We start from the raw sequence: 17,500 nt of genomic DNA on the forward strand, positions 1-17,500 counted from the left end.
AACTTTCACCTCCTACTGGTTTCTTTAATTCTGTCGTTACTTTATTTCTTTGTTTATTTCTTTTACTTCCTGTTTACTGTCTGTGGTTGGTTTTTATTTATCTCTCTAGATTCTGGTTTAAAAGCTTCCCCAGGAGTTTCGTGTTAATTGTTCAGTGTTGATGGAAAGTTTCCTCTCGTTGTATTTGAACACTTCCAGACATGTAGAATGTAGATTAATAAAAACGTTCTGTTCTTCTGTCTTTTTGTTCTGGTTTGATATCGAATGTGGAACAGAAACAGTTTGACGGCTCTGCGTCCAGTTCTGACATTAATAAGTCTGTTATAGACCACATGATGTGTTTCTGCTGCTCATCTCGCCGAGGTCGTAAATACTGAATCAACTTTTGAACTGTGAAGCTGCTGTAAACTTTATGGAGATGAAACGTCTCAACAAACATCCACTCAGAGAACACGAGTTATTATTCTCACACTTTGGGGACTTTTATTTTGACAGCGCGGTTTTAGAACGTCCTTCCTGCATCGCTGTCAGTCATCCAGGTGTTGTTAGTTCGGACCCTTTGCAGGTGTTTCCACCGTCTAACTCCCATCATGCTCTGCAGGTTTCTGTTTCCACAACAGCAGCCTCCACACGTCTGATTCGACGGGTTAAAGGCAGCGTGTCGGCGGATCGGCGAGAGGAGACGAACTCTGACCTTCAGCTTCAGGTTCCTCCACTTCACTTTTAATGTGTTGAATTCTTTGTTTTCGTGGTGGATTTCTTTAAAAACTGTGATGTCACAGATCCGGTGTGGACGACTCACCGTCCTGGATCCTCCCTGCCAGAGCCTCCGAGCTGAAGCCGGCGAACACCACGGTGTGCACGGCGCCGATACGAGCGCACGCCAACATGGCCGCCACCGCAATCGGAGACACCGGCATGTAGATGGCCACCGTGTCTCCTTTGTGGACGCCGTGACTCTTCAGAGTGTTGGCGAGGCGGCAGGTCGTCTCCAGCAGCTCCCTGTTGGACAAACAGGAGGATGATGATGATGATGAAGATGATTGATTTTTAATCAGTTAAAGTGAATTTATGTGACTTCTATTCAAACATATTATGAACATTAAACTCTCAAATAAAAACTGATTCTGTCCGTCACACTTTTAGACTGTTTCTAAAAGAGTTCGTAGCTTCAGGTCTGAAAAATGGTTCTGATCCAGAAGTGTCTTCAGCTGCAATACCAGCGAGTGCCACTAGAGGTCGGCTCCAAAAAGCCTCCGGTTCCATAGACTCCCATTCAACTTCTCTCATCAAATCCAAAGTGAATAAAATGTGTCCATCAGTTATCTCGGTGTTGTTAGCTAAAGTCACTCCTTCTTATTAGTTTTCTGGAGGTCCATCTGAAAATAATCCCTCATTCATTAGAAAAGAAGATTCAAGAAGACCTGTTTTTGGGGGCGTGTCTGTTTGATTGACAGGCCTGTGGTGCAGTCAGGTTACAGCTATCGGTGGGCGGGACGTAGTATCGTCAGGTTTCCAATCAGATCGGTCAGATCCACCTCTGGCTCCTCCCCCAGCTCGTCCAAATATGGTCACTTCCTGCTCCGAACTACCAATATGGTGACGGACAGAATCTGAACTGGAGGATTCATAACGTTCACAAACCAACGATGACATCACTGATGGTTGATGATTGGTCACATTTCAGTTTCATTATATTTCATTTTTATGGCACCAAATCACAACATTTACTTCAGGGTTCTTCCAGCAGAACCTTCAGAACATCACAGAGGAACACGACAGTTCAACATGAGCGACAGGAAGGAAAAACCCGGAGGAGGAGAACATCTGTCTCGACTGGGTGGAGAGCAGAGAGAGAAAAGAGCAGCAGAGATCCAACTCAAAGAACAGAGGTGAGTGTGGCACTCGTCTGTACTTTTCTGTCGCCGTGACAACAGGAGGACGTCCCAGCGGGCTGATAAGATAAAGATCTGGATCGTCTGCGTAGAGGGAGGATCTCTTATCTGTGATAGGACGGTTACCTGTAGGTGACCTTCACCTCGGTGCCCGGCTCGTCCCGCTCCCAGATCAAAGCCACCCGGTCCGGATGTTTCTCAACATGGACGTCCAGGCAGTTCACTGACGGACAGACGGACAGACGGTCAATTAAAGTAAACATCAGAGATAGACAGGTAATGAATCACCTGTTCTTACGATCATGTGAGAAAACACACAATAAGAAGCTCCATTTAAACAGATCATTCTTTCTACTTCCATCATTCAGCCCTTCGAATCAAGATAATAATCATCAGTCAGGATCAGAGCTGTCAATCATCCTGTGGCCCTGCAGTCGTGACCACTTCCTGTTTCCGGTTTTGTCTGTAAACTTATGAGGATCACTTTGAACTATTTATTACTGAATCAGGAAACACTGAGCTCATGATAAAACCTTTTCAGCTTATCAATAAATGGATGTGTTGTGATGCAGAGCGCCAACACGCCTCAGCCGCGTTGAGCGCGACACACGATCCTGATGGAAAGCGCTCTGATTGGACGTTAATCCTGACTTTATCCCGAGGATCCTGTTTGTCACGCAGCAGGTTTACAAAATAATTTATGTAACCAAAAACGCTGCAGCATCAGATCTGATGGCACATCATCCGGCCGGTGTTATTGGAATATTATTGGATTATTATCCGAGGCAGGAAAACAACAGAGGAGGATGAGGAGGATGAAGTCGCTGCCTCCAAACAATCACCGTCCTAGTCCTTCATAATATGAATATTAAATATCATAGAATCACAGGAAGTAGCAGAAGAAATGCATCAGTGTTACAAGTAAATAAAGATGTTTTTGTTTGTTTGTTATCTGTACAAATGTAAATAAAGGTGTTTTTGTTTATTTGTTATCTGTAAACATGTAAATTAAGGTGTTTTTGTATGTTTATTATCTGTAAATGTGTAAATAAAGGTGTTTTTGTTTGTTTGTTATCTGTAAACATGTAAATATCATCGCCTGATATCGGCTTGTAATAGATGTATCGGTATCGGATGTGTCAGAGTGAAAACTTTTATTTTGTACTTGTATAAGTGTCAGTTTTCAGGAGTCTGGCAGTCTGTAAAAATGACAGATTTTTGAATGGAGTCTGGTGCAGCCTGTAAAAAGTGTGCAGCACGTGAGTTTTTACCTGAAACCTGCTTGACAACTTTTTAAGATTTAAAATGATGACGTAGATGATGAAGATGAAGCTCCACCTGCAGCGTCAGCAGGACGTTTTAAAAACCAAGGTCAGTGACGTCACATTATAAAGGCTAATACTGATCATTTAGATGATTATATTGATCTCCATTATTGATCATTTATTTGATGTCTGCTCAGGTAGAAGCAGGAAGAGGTCCATCCGGGTCGGTCCAGAGTTCTGAAGTGAACTTGAACCCCTCAGAAACTCGGTGCCGGACCCGGATCAACAGGCGGATCGGTGCAGACTCACCGGACACGTTGAGCTTCCCTCCCAGGAACCAGCTGATCCTCCCGCTGCTCAGCTCGCAGTCCCGGACCTGCTGGTACGGTTCCACCCAGCAGAGTCTGTCGGCGGCGGCGGAGCCCCAGAACCGGTCTGGGTCCGTGACCGAGAGCCGGTACAAATCCCGGTGGGGCAGCCGGGACAGCTCGGAGCTCCAGGTGCCCGGTGGAGGAAGAGGAGGAGGAGGTAGAGAGGACAGACACCGGCCCGGCCCGGTTCCGGTCCGTCCAGGTCCCGGAGTCCTGCAGCGGCTCAGGAGGGTCCAAAGGAGTCCGGACCGACTGCTCGGAGCGGCCATGTTGATCCGGAGGAGACACATCTGAGACTGACACACCTCACAGAGACACACACACTTCACAGAGACACAAAGATACACACATCGTACACACGGACACACGCACACTTTTACACACAACTTTTATAACGTTTCTGAAACATGAAAAAGTTTTTAATAAAGTTTGAACTGATTTATTAACTGTTGATATTAAATCAGATTTTTTTTCATTCTGATTGTGATTTCAGACAAATTCCTGATTTTATTTTCATAACAATTTTTATGTCATCTCATCTGATTGATTATAACACACGGCTGCAGGAAGTACTCTGGTCCTTCACAATAAAAGCACTGTTAAAGTCCTGCAGTCAAGCCTTAGAAAATAAAAGTCTGAGTATTATCATGTTAAATATCAATTTAATTTTACTGCTGTGGATATTTTATTTTATTTCCTGTCAGTTTAATATACACAAACACTTCCTGTTTCTTGTGAGACGGAGGAAGAGGAGGAGAGTCTTCATCAGAGGAGTTCATCTGGAGATACGATGAAGAAGAGCTGATGAAGAGGAGTCCCCTCTCAGCATGTTGCTCTGCTCACTGCTGCCCCCTGCAGGTCCAAATAGGAAGTCAACAGCTCCACCTTTTACATTTCAGATTAAAATGTCTTCAGATAGCTAGATAGATAGATAGATAGATAGATAGTTACTTTATTAATCACACAGGGGGACATCTCCTGTATCAGGAACCATCTCCTGTATCAGGAATGATCTCCTGTATCAGGAATGATCTCCTGTATCAGGAACGATCTCCTGTATCAGGAACCATCTCCTGTATCAGGAACGATCTCCTGTATCTGAAATGATCTCCTGTATCTGGAGTGATCTCCTGTATCTGGAATGATCTCCTGTATCTGGAATGATCTCCTGTATCTGGAACCATCTCCTGTATCAGGAACCATCTCCTGTATCAGGAATGATCTCCTGTATCTGGAATGATCTCCTGTATCTGGAATGATCTCCTGTATCTGAAATGATCTCCTGTATCTGGAGTGATCTCCTGTATCAGGAATGATCTCCTGTATCTGGAATGATCTCCTGTATCTGGAATGATCTCCTGTATCAGGAACGATCTCCTGTATCTGGAATGATCTCCTGTATCAGGAATGATCTCCTGTATCTGGAATGATCTCCTGTATCAGGAACGATCTCCTGTATCTGGAATGATCTCCTGTATCAGGAACCATCTCCTGTATCAGGAACCATCTCCTGTATCTGGAATGATCTCCTGTATCTGGAATGATCTCCTGTATCTGGAATGATCTCCTGTATCTGGAATGATCTCCTGTATCTGAAATGATCTCCTGTATCTGGAATGATCTCCTGTATCTGGAACGATCTCCTGTATCAGGAACGATCTCCTGTATCAGGAACGATCTCCTGTATCTGGAACGATCTCCTGTATCTGAAACGATCTCCTGTATCTGGAATGATCTCCTGTATCAGGAATGATCTCCTGTATCTGGAATGATCTCCTGTATCAGGAACGATCTCCTGTATCTGGAATGATCTCCTGTATCAGGAACCATCTCCTGTATCTGGAACGATCTCCTGTATCTGAATCGATCTCCTGTATCTGGAACGATCTCCTGTATCTGGAACGATCTCCTGTATCTGAATCGATCTCCTGTATCAGGAACGATCTCCTGTATCAGGATGTTGTTGTGTAGATGCTGTGTAGATGTTGTGTAGTTGTTGTGTAGATGTTGTGTAGTTGTTGTGTAGATGTTGTGTAGTTGTGCATCCTCCAGATTAACGATGGTGAAACTGATTAAATCTCTGACAACATCAAGGTGGATTAATTGTTGTATACATCCTTTAATCTGACCTCCGGTCGCCATTGGTTACAAACAGCTGTATTAACACAGGAGCATCAATTATCAGTGAGAGTGATCTGCCATTGGGATGCAGCACCTGTTACCATGGAAACCAGCATCAGCCCCGAGCAGCACAGAGACACTTTATTTTGTAAATCCAGGAGAATGGTGATGTTCATTTCCTGTTTGTTTTTTATGGTGGGACTCGAACAGCCTTCCATCCTTAGCAGGGTCACAGGGGGCGGAGCCTATCCAAGGTGACGGTGTGTGAAGGTGGAGTCACCTGGACACAGAACCAATCACACCGACATTTTAGACTACGTATGATAAAAGTTCCTCCTGAGTAAACACAACAAACGTTTGGCTCGGTGTTTCTCAGCTGGTCGTATCGCAGTACTTCGGTCGGGGTCGTGAACGTATCGACGTTCTCTGGTGTAAATCAGCCCAGAATAAACAGCTGGTACCTTAAGTCTGGGTCAGAGGTCAGAGGTCACGGGGCGGTAGCCTGCGTCTGCTTCAGGTGAGCTTTGGTCTGTAGATGAGCCTTGAGGAAGGTGAGCAGGCGGAAGTTCTTCCCGCAGGCGTTGCAGCGGTGCGGCGTGTCCCCGCTGTGGATGCTGCGGTGCCTCATGAAGCTGGTGGCGAGGCTGAAGGTCCGGCAGCAGAGCGAGCAGCGGTACGGCGTCTCCCCGCTGTGGGTGTAGCGGTGGTCGCGCAGCAGCTCCTTCAGGCGGTAGCTCTTCCCACAGATGTCGCAGTGGAAGGGTTTCTCCCCGGTGTGGCTCCTCTGATGCGCACGGTACTGCGACGGGTTGGGGAACTTCTTGCCGCAGACTTCGCAGCCGACGACGGCGTCTCGGGCCGGCAGCTCGGCAGCCGGCAGCTCGTGCGAGTGTTTGCTGACGACGTGGTTCTTCAGGCAGCGGAAACTCTTCCCGCAGACGGAGCAGAGCTGCCGCTCGCCGCCGTGCGTCGCCTGGTGGCTGCGCAGGTTGGCGGCCTGCGTGAAGCCCTTCCCGCAGGTGGAGCAGCGGTGCGGCCGCGCCTCCTGGTGCACCAGCTTGTGGCGCGTCAGGTGACAGCTGTGGTAGAAGCTCTTCCCGCACACGTCGCAGATGAAGGTCTTGTCGAAGTGCGTCGTGCGGTGCGTCTTCAGCACGCTGACGCAGGAGTAGCCTTTCCCGCAGATGTCACAGTGGCACGTCTTCTCTCCGGTGTGCCGCGCCTTCACGTGCAGGTTGCGGTGCGCCTTGTGGTTGAACCTCTTGGGACAGTAGTCGCAGGCGTACGGCAGCAGCCCGTGTTCTTTGGTCTCGTGTTCGCGGAGCTTCAGGATGCCGGTGAACAGCGAGCCGCAGACCGAGCACGCCGGGTGGGACTTCCTGTCGTGGTCGGCGAGCCGCTCGGCGTTCGGAAACAGCATCCCGCACCGCGAGCACCGCAGGTGTGTCTCCGCCGCCGTCGGCTTTTTTTTCCTCCGGCGGTGCGGCTGTTTCCTGACTCCGCCCCCCCCTCCTCTGGCGGCGCCGGACGGCGGCGCCGGCGGCCGAGCGTACTCGTGGTCATCGGCCTGAGGGGGCGGCGACGAGGAGGGGGAGGAGTCAGCAACGTCTGTTGCATCAGAGGAGCGGCTTTTATTTTCACCTGCAGCAAAACACCAGAGGTTGAAGATTATTAGAGACAGTTCCTGTGTTGGACAGCAGAGGGCGCTGCTCAGCAGACTTCAGTTCTGTGTACCAGATCAACACGGAGGTTCCTCAGGGCTCCCTTCTCGCTCCTTTATAGATGAATATTCAACATATAATTAATCAAAACATCATCAAATCTCCCCCATGACAGACAGCTGTCATCTCTCAGCTAACGTCTGCTTCCTGTCACACCGTTGTTTAGCTGACAAAATGCTCAAATTAAAGGCTTTTTAAATGGACTCTGGTGTAACTGTTTGAGGTACACGAGAGGAAATTGTAATGTTTTATTTGGATAAATAACAAAAAAAAACAGCTGAGGTTGTGAATCACAGTACAAACTCACCGTTAGCATCGTTAGCATCCTTTGTACCACTCGGCAGCGCCACCAGCAGGCAGCTGGAGTCACCAGCAGCGCTCTGAAACACAGAACACGCATCAGGTTTCATCTGCAAACAGATTCTCTGGAGGATGTTTGATTCACTCACTGACCCCGTAAACCAGGAGGTAGGTCTGCTCAGAGGGGGCGGGGCTTACACCTGCAGCCTCACCTGGAACACACACACAGGTACATACACAGGTAAACACACAGGTACACACAGGTAAACACGCAGGTACACACAGGTAAACACGCAGGTACACACACAGGTACACACACACACACACACACACAGGTACATACACAGGTAAACACACAGGTACATACACAGGTAAACACACAGGTACATACACAGGTAAACACACAGGTACACACAGGTAAACACGCAGGTACACACAGGTAAACACGCAGGTACACACACAGGTACACACACACACACACAGGTACATACACAGGTAAACACACAGGTACATACAGGTAAACACGCAGGTACACACAGGTAAACACGCAGGTACACACACAGGTACACACACACACACACACACAGGTACATACACAGGTAAACACACAGGTACATACACAGGTAAACACACAGGTACATACAGGTAAACACGCAGGTACACACAGGTAAACACGCAGGTACACACACAGGTACACACACACACACACACACAGGTACATACACAGGTAAACACACAGGTACATACAGGTAAACACACAGGTACACACAGGTAAACACACAGGTACACACAGGTACACACAGGTACACACAGGTAAACACACAGGTACACACACAGGTACACACACACACACACACAGGTAGACACACAGGTAGACACACACAGGTACACACACACACACACACACACACAGGTAGACACACACAGGTACACACACACACACACACACACACAGGTAGACACACACAGGTACACACACACAGGTAGACACACACAGGTAAGACACACACACAGGTACACACACACACACACACACACACAGGTAGACACACAGGTAGACACACAGGTAGACACACAGGTAGACACACAGGTACACACACACACACACACACACACAGGTAGACACACACAGGTACACACACACACACACACACACACAGGTAGACACACACAGGTACACACACACAGGTAGACACACACAGGTAAGACACACACACAGGTACACACACACACACACACACACACAGGTAGACACACAGGTAGACACACAGGTAGACACACACAGGTACACACCTGCTTCGCGGCTCTCCTCACATCGACCCTTCAGAGTCTCGTCCGTTGTCACGGCGCTCAGCTCAATGATCTTCACAATTTTCTCCACAGCTTCAACACACAAGCTGTCAACCAGAACGCCGAGTTTCTCCTGAGCAGGAAGTCACACAGGAAGTCAGAGGAAGTCACAGGATATTGATTAGGCTGAATAATATTTACTTAATAAAACACCATCATAACATGGAGGTACATTATATTCACTGTCTACAATCAGCTGACATCCTTCATCAGGTGTTGAAGAGACAACAGGAAGTCAAATTTAGGGTCAAAATCGTGTCCATAACTCATGAAACATGTATGTTTGACTTCCACGTCCTCTTTATGTCACTATCTCTACTGTCCTGCAGAATAAACCTCCAGAAATCAGTCACGTGACACCGGGTCCTTCAGTGACCCGGTGTCACGTGACCGGACGTCCGACAGGACGAAGGATCAACGAACTGTCACGAGATGATTCGGTGCATTTCATTTTTCTAAAAATGAAAACCATCTTGTAATGAAGAAATATGAGAAGCCGAACAAACAAGTGCTGAAGCTGCTGAGTCTTTAACCTTCCGGTGTGAGCAGCTTACAAAACATGTCGAACCGAACCGAACCGAACCAGGATAGTACCTGTCACGCTCAACACCGGGTCACATTCACAGAGTTTCAGGACAGTGACCTAACAAACCAAGAATTCTTAAATTAGAAGATTTCTAAATGGAGTTTGGTGTGAGCCGCCCCCCTCCCGCCGGAAACACTTCCGGTCTTTCCACCGGAACCGAAGGAGTTAAAGTTAGCTTTTAGCCACTGCTAGCTGCGGTAGCTTACCTCAGTTTCAGGATTTTGCTTGTCACAGGTGACTTTCTCCGCCGCGGTAAAGATCTCGGTCACCACCGCCTTGGCCAAGTTGTTCACGATGAACGCCACCTCCGTTTTAAAGGTCATTAAATCGAACATGTTCAAGAATTCCCGCACCAAGCAGCTGGTTAGCTTAGCAAACAAACGGCTAAATGCGGATGCAGGAAGTGACGTTATTGTCTGAGACAACAAATTTAAATAAATGTAAATGTTAGTTATTCTACTGAATTTAGTTAAACTGTTAAAGTCTTAATTGTGTGTAATGATATTGTATTAACTTTAACAGACATATGTAAGATAATAAACGGAATGAAAAAAAAAGCTTAAATTAGAGGATTTTTAAATGGAGTTTTGTGTCATAATATGCATTAATTTATTTTTTTGCATATATATTTTTTTAATATTAAAATAAAAAACGGTTTTATGGTTATATGAATCAAATCTTTACGAGCTTCAAATATAATATTTAAAGATTCAGCTTCAATTTTAATTTTTGAGTTTTTGTACTGTTTTGATGAGACAAATGTCTAAAGGTAATTTATCATTTTAGAAATAATTTTGATATTAGAATAAATACTTAATATGCCTGCAAAAATGGAAACAATTAAAGTCTAAAATAATCATTTACATTTTTTTTATCTCGTGTGTCAAAATAAAAAAAGTTATAACACTAAACATTATTATTATTATTTTGACAATTTGAAAAATCCATTGGACCCCTGTGTCATTATTGTTGTCAGTTTTGTTTTCATTTTGGCTGTAATTCTTTATTTTCAAATGTAAACATTTTAATAAAAATTACATTTACATTTGTGTATTAAATGAGCTACCTTTAAATTAAAATTAAACTGTAATTATCCTGATTAATGCTTCAATAGTGATGAAAAGATTCTACATTGTTTGATGATAAATGACAAAAACAAAATTGATTCCAAAAATACTTTGTTTTTATTGGCCGCCCTGCTGAACCTCCTGCTGTACATACATGATATAATAAACACTTTTTGAATATGACATTTAAATGACATTCATCCACAGAGCTGCATTCAAACACTCACAAACCAACAGGAATAAAACACAAAATAAATTATTTCCCCAGAAACAGATATAAAACAAACTCTCGTTACAATACGACATGAACACGCAGACGTGCTGTACATCCTCCATCCTCCCCGACCACCTGACCGCTGCGCCATTAGCGCTCTCACTTCGTTAGTTCTCACTTCGTTAGTTCTCACTTCATTAGTTCTCACTTCGTTAGTTCTCACTTCGTTAGTTCTCACTTCATTAGTTCTCTCACTTTGTTAGTTCTCACTTCGTTAGCGTTCTCACTTCGTTAGCTCTCACTTCGTTAGTTCTCACTTCGTTAGTTCTCACTTCGTTAGTTCTCACTTCATTAGTTCTCTCACTTTGTTAGTTCTCTCACTTCGTTAGCGTTCTCACTTCGTTAGCTCTCACTTCGTTAGTTCTCACTTCATTAGTTCTCTCACTTTGTTAGTTCTCACTTCGTTAGCGTTCTCACTTCGTTAGCTCTCACTTCGTTAGTTCTCATTTCATTAGCTCTCACTTCGTTAGTTCTCACTTCATTAGTTCTCTCACTTCGTTAGCTCTCACTTCGTTAGTTCTCACTTCGTTAGCTCTCACTTCGTTAGCTCTCACTTCGTTAGTTCTCACTTCGTTAGTTCTCTCACTTCGTTAGTTCTCACTTCGTTAGTTCTCACTTCGTTAGTTCTCTCACTTCGTTAGTTCTCTCACTTCGTTAGTTCTCACTTCGTTAGCTCTCTCACTTCGTTAGTTCTCTCACTTCGTTAGCTCTCACTTCGTTAGCTCTCACTTCGTTAGTTCTCACTTCGTTAGTTCTCTCACTTCGTTAGTTCTCACTTCGTTAGCTCTCACTTCGTTAGCTCTCACTTCGTTAGCTCTCACTTCATTAGTTCTCACTTCATTAGTTCTCACTTCATTAGTTCTCACTTCGTTAGTTCTCTCACTTCGTTAGTTCTCTCACTTCGTTAGTTCTCACTTCGTTAGCTCTCTCACTTCGTTAGCTCTCTCACTTCGTTAGTTCTCTCACTTCGTTAGCTCTCTCACTTCGTTAGCTCTCTCACTTCGTTAGTTCTCACTTCGTTAGCTCTCACTTCGTTAGTTCTCTCACTTCGTTAGTTCTCACTTCGTTAGCTCTCTCACTTCGTTAGTTCTCACTTCGTTAGCTCTCACTTCGTTAGTTCTCTCACTTCGTTATTGCGCCATTTCTTTTCTGGGAGCACAGCTAGCAGAGAAAAGCAGTGCTAATTAGCTGGCTAACATGCTGATATTTCATCTTTTACTCAGAATTTGTTTTAATATCGAGCACCATGCTAATATATATTAGCATTGACATGCTAATATATATTAGCATGCTAAACAACTAGTGCTCTACAAATTACCTGAGCTTTAAATGTTTGCGTGATCAAATGTTAGCATTTGAACATTTATGCTAACATTTTAACGAAAACTAAATGTCTGTTTGGATTCTTAAATCGTGACGTTTGTTCCACTTCAGGTCATTAAATTGAATTCCAGCATTTAATTACCGCTAACAAACTGTTCTTTCGTATGTTTTAGCGCTAAAACTTTGCGTAGTAACAAATGATGTCACGGCTATCTGCTCATTGGCTGTGCTCCCTGAAAGAAGGGCCAATCCAATCCCGGCGCCGCCATCATCACATGGGCTCCACCTCTTCAGTCAGACTCCGCCCACCTTCAGCTGTGTTCGTCTGATTCAGCGCCGCTCCGTCGTCGTGGCGAGGAGGCGGTCCTTATCGAGGCTCCGCCCTCCTCCTGCTGCTGCTGCTGCTGTTGCTGTTTGGAGGAGCTGGACAGGTCGATGGCCACCTCCTCCTCCATCTCCTCCTCCTCCTCCTCCACCTCCTCCTCCTCCCGGGCCTCACCACCGCCGCTGCTGCGTCGCTCTGAAGCGTCGCAGAACGAGTCGGAGCGCGTCGAGTCGGACGCCGGAGGGCTGGAGCACTTTTTGGACATTTCTAGAGACTTCTTGTGCATCCCTGTGGGGGCGGAGTCAGATTCAGATTCAGTCTGCGAGTCACAGTCCTGTTTACACAATGATTTACTTCTGTATCTGTTGTTGTTCTTGTTTACTGTCTGTTGTTGTTGACTATCTGTTGTTGTTTACGGTCCTCTACTGTCAGTGTGTCCAAAACATTTTTATGTAAAAGAGAAGGTTCCGATGGCTCGGAGTCCCGAATCAAGTCCAACAAGTCTCAAGTCCAACAAGTCTCAAGTCCAACAAGTCTCAAGTCCAACAAGTCTCAAGTCCAACAAGTCTCAAGACCAACAAGTCTCAAGTCCAACAAGTCTCAAGTCCAACAAGTCTCAAGTCCAACAAGTCTCAAGACTAACAAGTCTCAAGTCCAACATCTGAACCCTGCTGCAGTCTGGACAGTCTGTGTTAGTGTGTGTTACAGTGTGTGCATTACAGCGTGTGTGTAGTGGTGTGTGTAGTGGTGTGTGTTACAGTGTGTGTAGTGGTGTGTGTTACAGTGTGTGTAGTGGTGTGTGTTACAGTGTGTGTAGTGGTGTGTGTTACAGTGTGTGTAGTGGTGTGCATTGGTGTGTATTACAGTGTGTGTATTGGTGTGTGTTACAGTGTGTGTATTGGTGTGTGTTACAGTGTGTGTATTGGTGTGCATTGGTGTGTATTACAGTGTGCGTATTGGTGTGTGTTACAGTGTGTGTATTGGTGTGTATTGGTGTGTGTTACAGTGTGTATTGGTGTGTGTTACAGTGTGTATTGGTGTGTGTTGCAGTGTGTTACAGTGTGTATTGGTGTGTGTTGCAGTGTGTATTGGTGTGTGTTGCAGTGTGTTACAGTGTGTGTTACAGTGTGTATTGGTGTGTGTTGCAGTGTGTTACAGTGTGTGTTAGTGTGTTACAGTGTGTGTTACAGTGTGTATTGGTGTGTGTTACAGTGTGTATTGGTGTGTGTTACAGTGTGTATTGGTGTGTGTGTTGCAGTGTGTTACAGTGTGTGTTACAGTGTGTATTGGTGTGTGTTACAGTGTGTATTGGTGTGTGTTACAGTGTGTATTGGTGTGTGTTACAGTGTGTATTGGTGTGTGTTGCAGTGTGTTACAGTGTGTGTTACAGTGTGTATTGGTGTGTGTTGCAGTGTGTTACAGTGTGTGTTACAGTGTGTATTGGTGTGTGTTACAGTGTGTTACAGTGTGTGTTACAGTGTGTATTGGTGTGTGTTGCAGTGTGTTACAGTGTGTATTGGTGTGTGTTACAGTGTGTATTGGTGTGTGTTACAGTGTGTATTGGTGTGTGTTGCAGTGTGTTACAGTGTGTGTTACAGTGTGTATTGGTGTGTGTTGCAGTGTGTTACAGTGTGTGTTACAGTGTGTATTGGTGTGTGTTACAGTGTGTATTGGTGTGTGTTACAGTGTGTATTGGTGCTGGTGTGGTGCGTGTGCGTGGCACTGACGTGCATGCGGCTCACCGAGCAGCCAGGGGGCGCAGGATCCCATCATGCCGTTCTTGGCTGAGTTGAGGATGGACTCCGGCAGCGGGATGGAGTGACGCACCATCGCCCCATACAGGCCGTACTCCGCCATGACGCTGCTGCGGCCCCAGCACTTCTCACGCTTCCGCCACTTCGCACGCCGGTTCTGGAACCACACCTGGAGACGAAAGAGGAGGAGACGGGGTTTAAAAACAAACAAACAAACAAACAACAACAACAAGTAAGCTATGAAAACAAATCTGATTAATTTGATGCATTATTATTATTATTAATTAACCAAATCTCATAAATGCAACGTTACAGTCGGAGTGATGTCACTCCTCTGTTACAGATACTCAGTTTTATTTTTTCATCTAAACTTTTATTTTCTGAAGTGATCAGCTGATTAGAACCGGCTGACCTCTGACCTTTGGCCCGCCGCCTCTCCTCACCTGTATTCTGTCCTCGGGCAGCTCCGTCTTCATGGCCAGCATCTCTCGGGCGTAGACGTCGGGGTAGTGAGCCTCGTGGAAGGCCTTCTCCAGCTCCTCCAGCTGGTGGGACGTGAACACCGTCCTGCACAGCAAATATCAAACATCACGAAATTAAACGTCAAAGATTATTGAACATCATCAGATCAAGCTGAAGTCACTTCCTGCGTCTAAATCTCTTCATGTTTTATTGGAACATTTCAGAAGAATCAGAATAAAAGTCTGAAATTAAGAAATCAGCTTAAATATAGAAAAACTTCTGCAGAGTTTTAAACATGAAGCCACTTCATTTAATTTATTAGTATTTCTCTTTATTTTTATTTAATTTCTCTGTTTTTATCCTAAAAAAGTCATTTTTAATTAAAGCTGCAGTGAATTGTTTTTCTTATTGATTATTATTTTAATCACTTGTTTGTTTATTAAACATCCTAGAGATGTCTGTGTTTGTTTGTCTGTTTATTTGTTTCCTGCAGGGCAGACTTAAGTTTTTATATAAATAATATCAAAAAATGAACTCTCACGTAAATAAAACTTCAGAGTTAAATAACAAAAGATTTTAAATTATTATTAAAATAACCAAAAAGTTTAAATCAATAAAATATCATCTTTTTTTTAATCTTTTTTCTGTCAAAATTCTTCTTCATTGACATTTCATTTTATTTATCATTCTTCTGTGTTTAGTGTTTCATCTCACATATCTGTTTTTTTATTCTGAAAAGTAATTTTTAAATAAAGCTGCAGTGAATTTATTTCCTGATTGATTATTATTCTAATCAATCGATTGTTTGTTTGTTAAAGTGTAAACCTCCTGCAGAAGTCTGCAGGTTTCATTTGTCGTCTGAAACTCAGAAAGAAACGCAGAAAATTTAATTTTCATCAACTAATTAAAGAATCTGCAGATATATTTTAATACCTTTTATTAAATTAAAATGAATGTTACTGCTTTTAAAAAAAATTAAAAGTAAAATAAAAATGATTAGTAATGAAAAATGACAAATTTAAATTAAACAGGAATTCAGTGAAAATTTTAAATTAAAATGTTTCAGTCAGTTTGTGCAAAAATGTAATTATCTTAAAAATATTCCACATGAAGTCGCCTCTTTATGAATACAAATCACCTGGAAATCGAACAAATACGTTTTATCTCTTAATTTCAATTCTTTTTCGAAAGTAGAAATATAAATTTATTCATATTTTTCTTATTTCTGCTGATAAAGAAATACAATTTCGTTTATGTTCCGTTTTTCTTTTCTTGAAATAATTATTTGTAAGTGATGAAGATTTGTTAATTGAAATAAAATGATTTATTGTTTTTCACATATAAACATAAAACATTGAAACCACGATCATCATCATGAATCAATAACTGAATTATTTTATCAAACTTTTCATTTTTGAAAATCAAAATGAATTTATTATCACGTTCTAGAATCGTTTTCTTCTATTTTTTTATTTAGATGTTTAAAATAAATAGAATCGGTTTCTTTCATTTATTTAAAACATAAATAGATCTTCATTTAAAAAAAACTAAAACAGGAGTTAAAACCACATAAATGAATATGTCAGAAATAATATCTTAATATTCAGATCACCTGCTTTTATTTTCATTTTAACTGTAAATTAAAAAAAAAAAAATCTTCAGATCTTCTCACCTGTGTCTCCTCTTCTTCCTCTTCTGAGAGTTTCCGGAGCTTTTCGGGTCGTTTCGGTCGGACAGACACTCTTCATCTTCATCATCACATCATCATCATCATCAGTCAGAAGGAAACAATCAATCAAAAATAATCAGATTTATGAACGAACACTTTAAAATGTTTGATCACAATAATTCAAACAGAATTAAATCAGATGAATGTTAGAGATCAGCTAAATGTCTGATGTTCAAGACAGGAAGCAGCAGCAGGACCGAACCGAACCGAACCGACAGTGACACCCGAGCAGAACCGAACTGAGCCGAGCGAATTGAAACGAAACTAATGAAATGAAAAATCTGTTTAAAAACTTAAACCCAGATTTAAAACAAATTTGAGCCGTTTGTTTCAGAATAAAAAAGATAAAAAAATGGTGAAGACGCTCAAGCTGTTTATAGAGGCTGAAGAACCGAGCCGAGGCGAGCCGAACTTCAGACGACCCGTCTCAGAGCAAACTGACAAAAAAGTGTTTAAAGTTTAAAGTAAGTTCCGAGCCGAGCCGAACTGAACAGAAGTGACATCAGACAGCAGCCGTGCTTTAAAACCTTCACAATACAAGAGTTAAAACCGGGCCGGTCCGGGCCGTACCGGAGTAGGCGTCCCTCTGGGCCTCCAGGTTCTGCAGGTAGTGGCTGTCGGCCCGGGCCTGCAGCAGCGGCAGGTGTCCGGGCAGGAAGCACGGCGCGCCGGCGGGCTGCTGCGCCGCCAGGCTGCACAGGAAGCCGAGGCCGAGCGGCAGCGACCCGCCCGGGAACGAGAACCCGCCGAGCCCGCCGCCCGGAACCTGCGGCTCCGCCCCGGGCCCCGAGCCCGACGCCGACAGGCCCGAGCCCGGGGGCCCGCTGGGCTGCTGGCGGGCCTGCAGGTCCACGTCCAGGCCCAGCAGGTCTGTGATGGCGAAGCCTTTAGACCGGAACCCGGAGCCGTGCATTCGGGACTTATCGATCCCGAACCCCGGAGACAGCATCTTCACTT

At 44.1% G+C, this 17,500-nt stretch overlaps 3 protein-coding genes across 4 annotated transcripts in view; all 3 read right to left on the minus strand.

Annotated features, from left to right (window-relative positions):
- Positions 1-3,855, minus strand: part of LOC138215190 (acetyl-coenzyme A synthetase 2-like, mitochondrial) — a 16,955-nt gene extending 13,100 nt beyond the window's left edge. Inside the window, exons 1-3 of one of the 2 annotated variants that reach the window (XM_069177216.1) lie at positions 3,470-3,855; positions 2,022-2,118; positions 803-1,002 (exon numbers count right to left, since the gene is read on the minus strand). In XM_069177216.1, coding sequence (XP_069033317.1) covers positions 803-1,002; positions 2,022-2,118; positions 3,470-3,821 — 649 coding nt within the window. In that variant the 5' untranslated portion in view covers positions 3,822-3,855. The remainder of the gene's footprint in view (positions 1-802; positions 1,003-2,021; positions 2,119-3,469) is intronic. The other variant, XM_069177215.1, reaches the window with a different exon arrangement.
- Positions 3,856-5,630: 1,775 nt separating this feature from the next.
- Positions 5,631-9,984, minus strand: LOC138215208 (zinc finger protein 627-like). The gene is made up of 5 exons (XM_069177240.1): positions 9,816-9,984; positions 8,967-9,096; positions 7,827-7,885; positions 7,681-7,753; positions 5,631-7,293 (listed from the first exon to the last, which is right to left on the minus strand). The coding sequence occupies exons 1-5, from the start codon at positions 9,942-9,944 to the stop codon at positions 6,140-6,142; spliced, it is 1,545 nt and encodes a 514-aa protein (XP_069033341.1). The 5' UTR covers positions 9,945-9,984; the 3' UTR covers positions 5,631-6,139.
- Positions 9,985-12,584: 2,600 nt separating this feature from the next.
- vsx1 (visual system homeobox 1 homolog, chx10-like) overlaps positions 12,585-17,500 on the minus strand; it is a 4,950-nt gene continuing 34 nt past the window's right edge. Inside the window, exons 1-5 of the mRNA XM_069177227.1 lie at positions 17,114-17,500; positions 16,487-16,562; positions 14,796-14,919; positions 14,326-14,521; positions 12,585-12,886 (exon numbers count right to left, since the gene is read on the minus strand). The exon at positions 17,114-17,500 is cut by the window's right edge and continues 34 nt beyond it. Of these exons, the coding sequence (XP_069033328.1) occupies positions 12,585-12,886; positions 14,326-14,521; positions 14,796-14,919; positions 16,487-16,562; positions 17,114-17,500 (1,085 nt within the window). The remainder of the gene's footprint in view (positions 12,887-14,325; positions 14,522-14,795; positions 14,920-16,486; positions 16,563-17,113) is intronic.

Source organism: Embiotoca jacksoni, unplaced genomic scaffold (genome assembly GCF_022577435.1).
Source record: "Embiotoca jacksoni isolate LCO1_2020_lvr unplaced genomic scaffold, fEmbJac1.0.p SCAF_70, whole genome shotgun sequence".
In the NCBI taxonomy this organism is placed as follows: Eukaryota; Metazoa; Chordata; class Actinopteri; family Embiotocidae; genus Embiotoca; species Embiotoca jacksoni.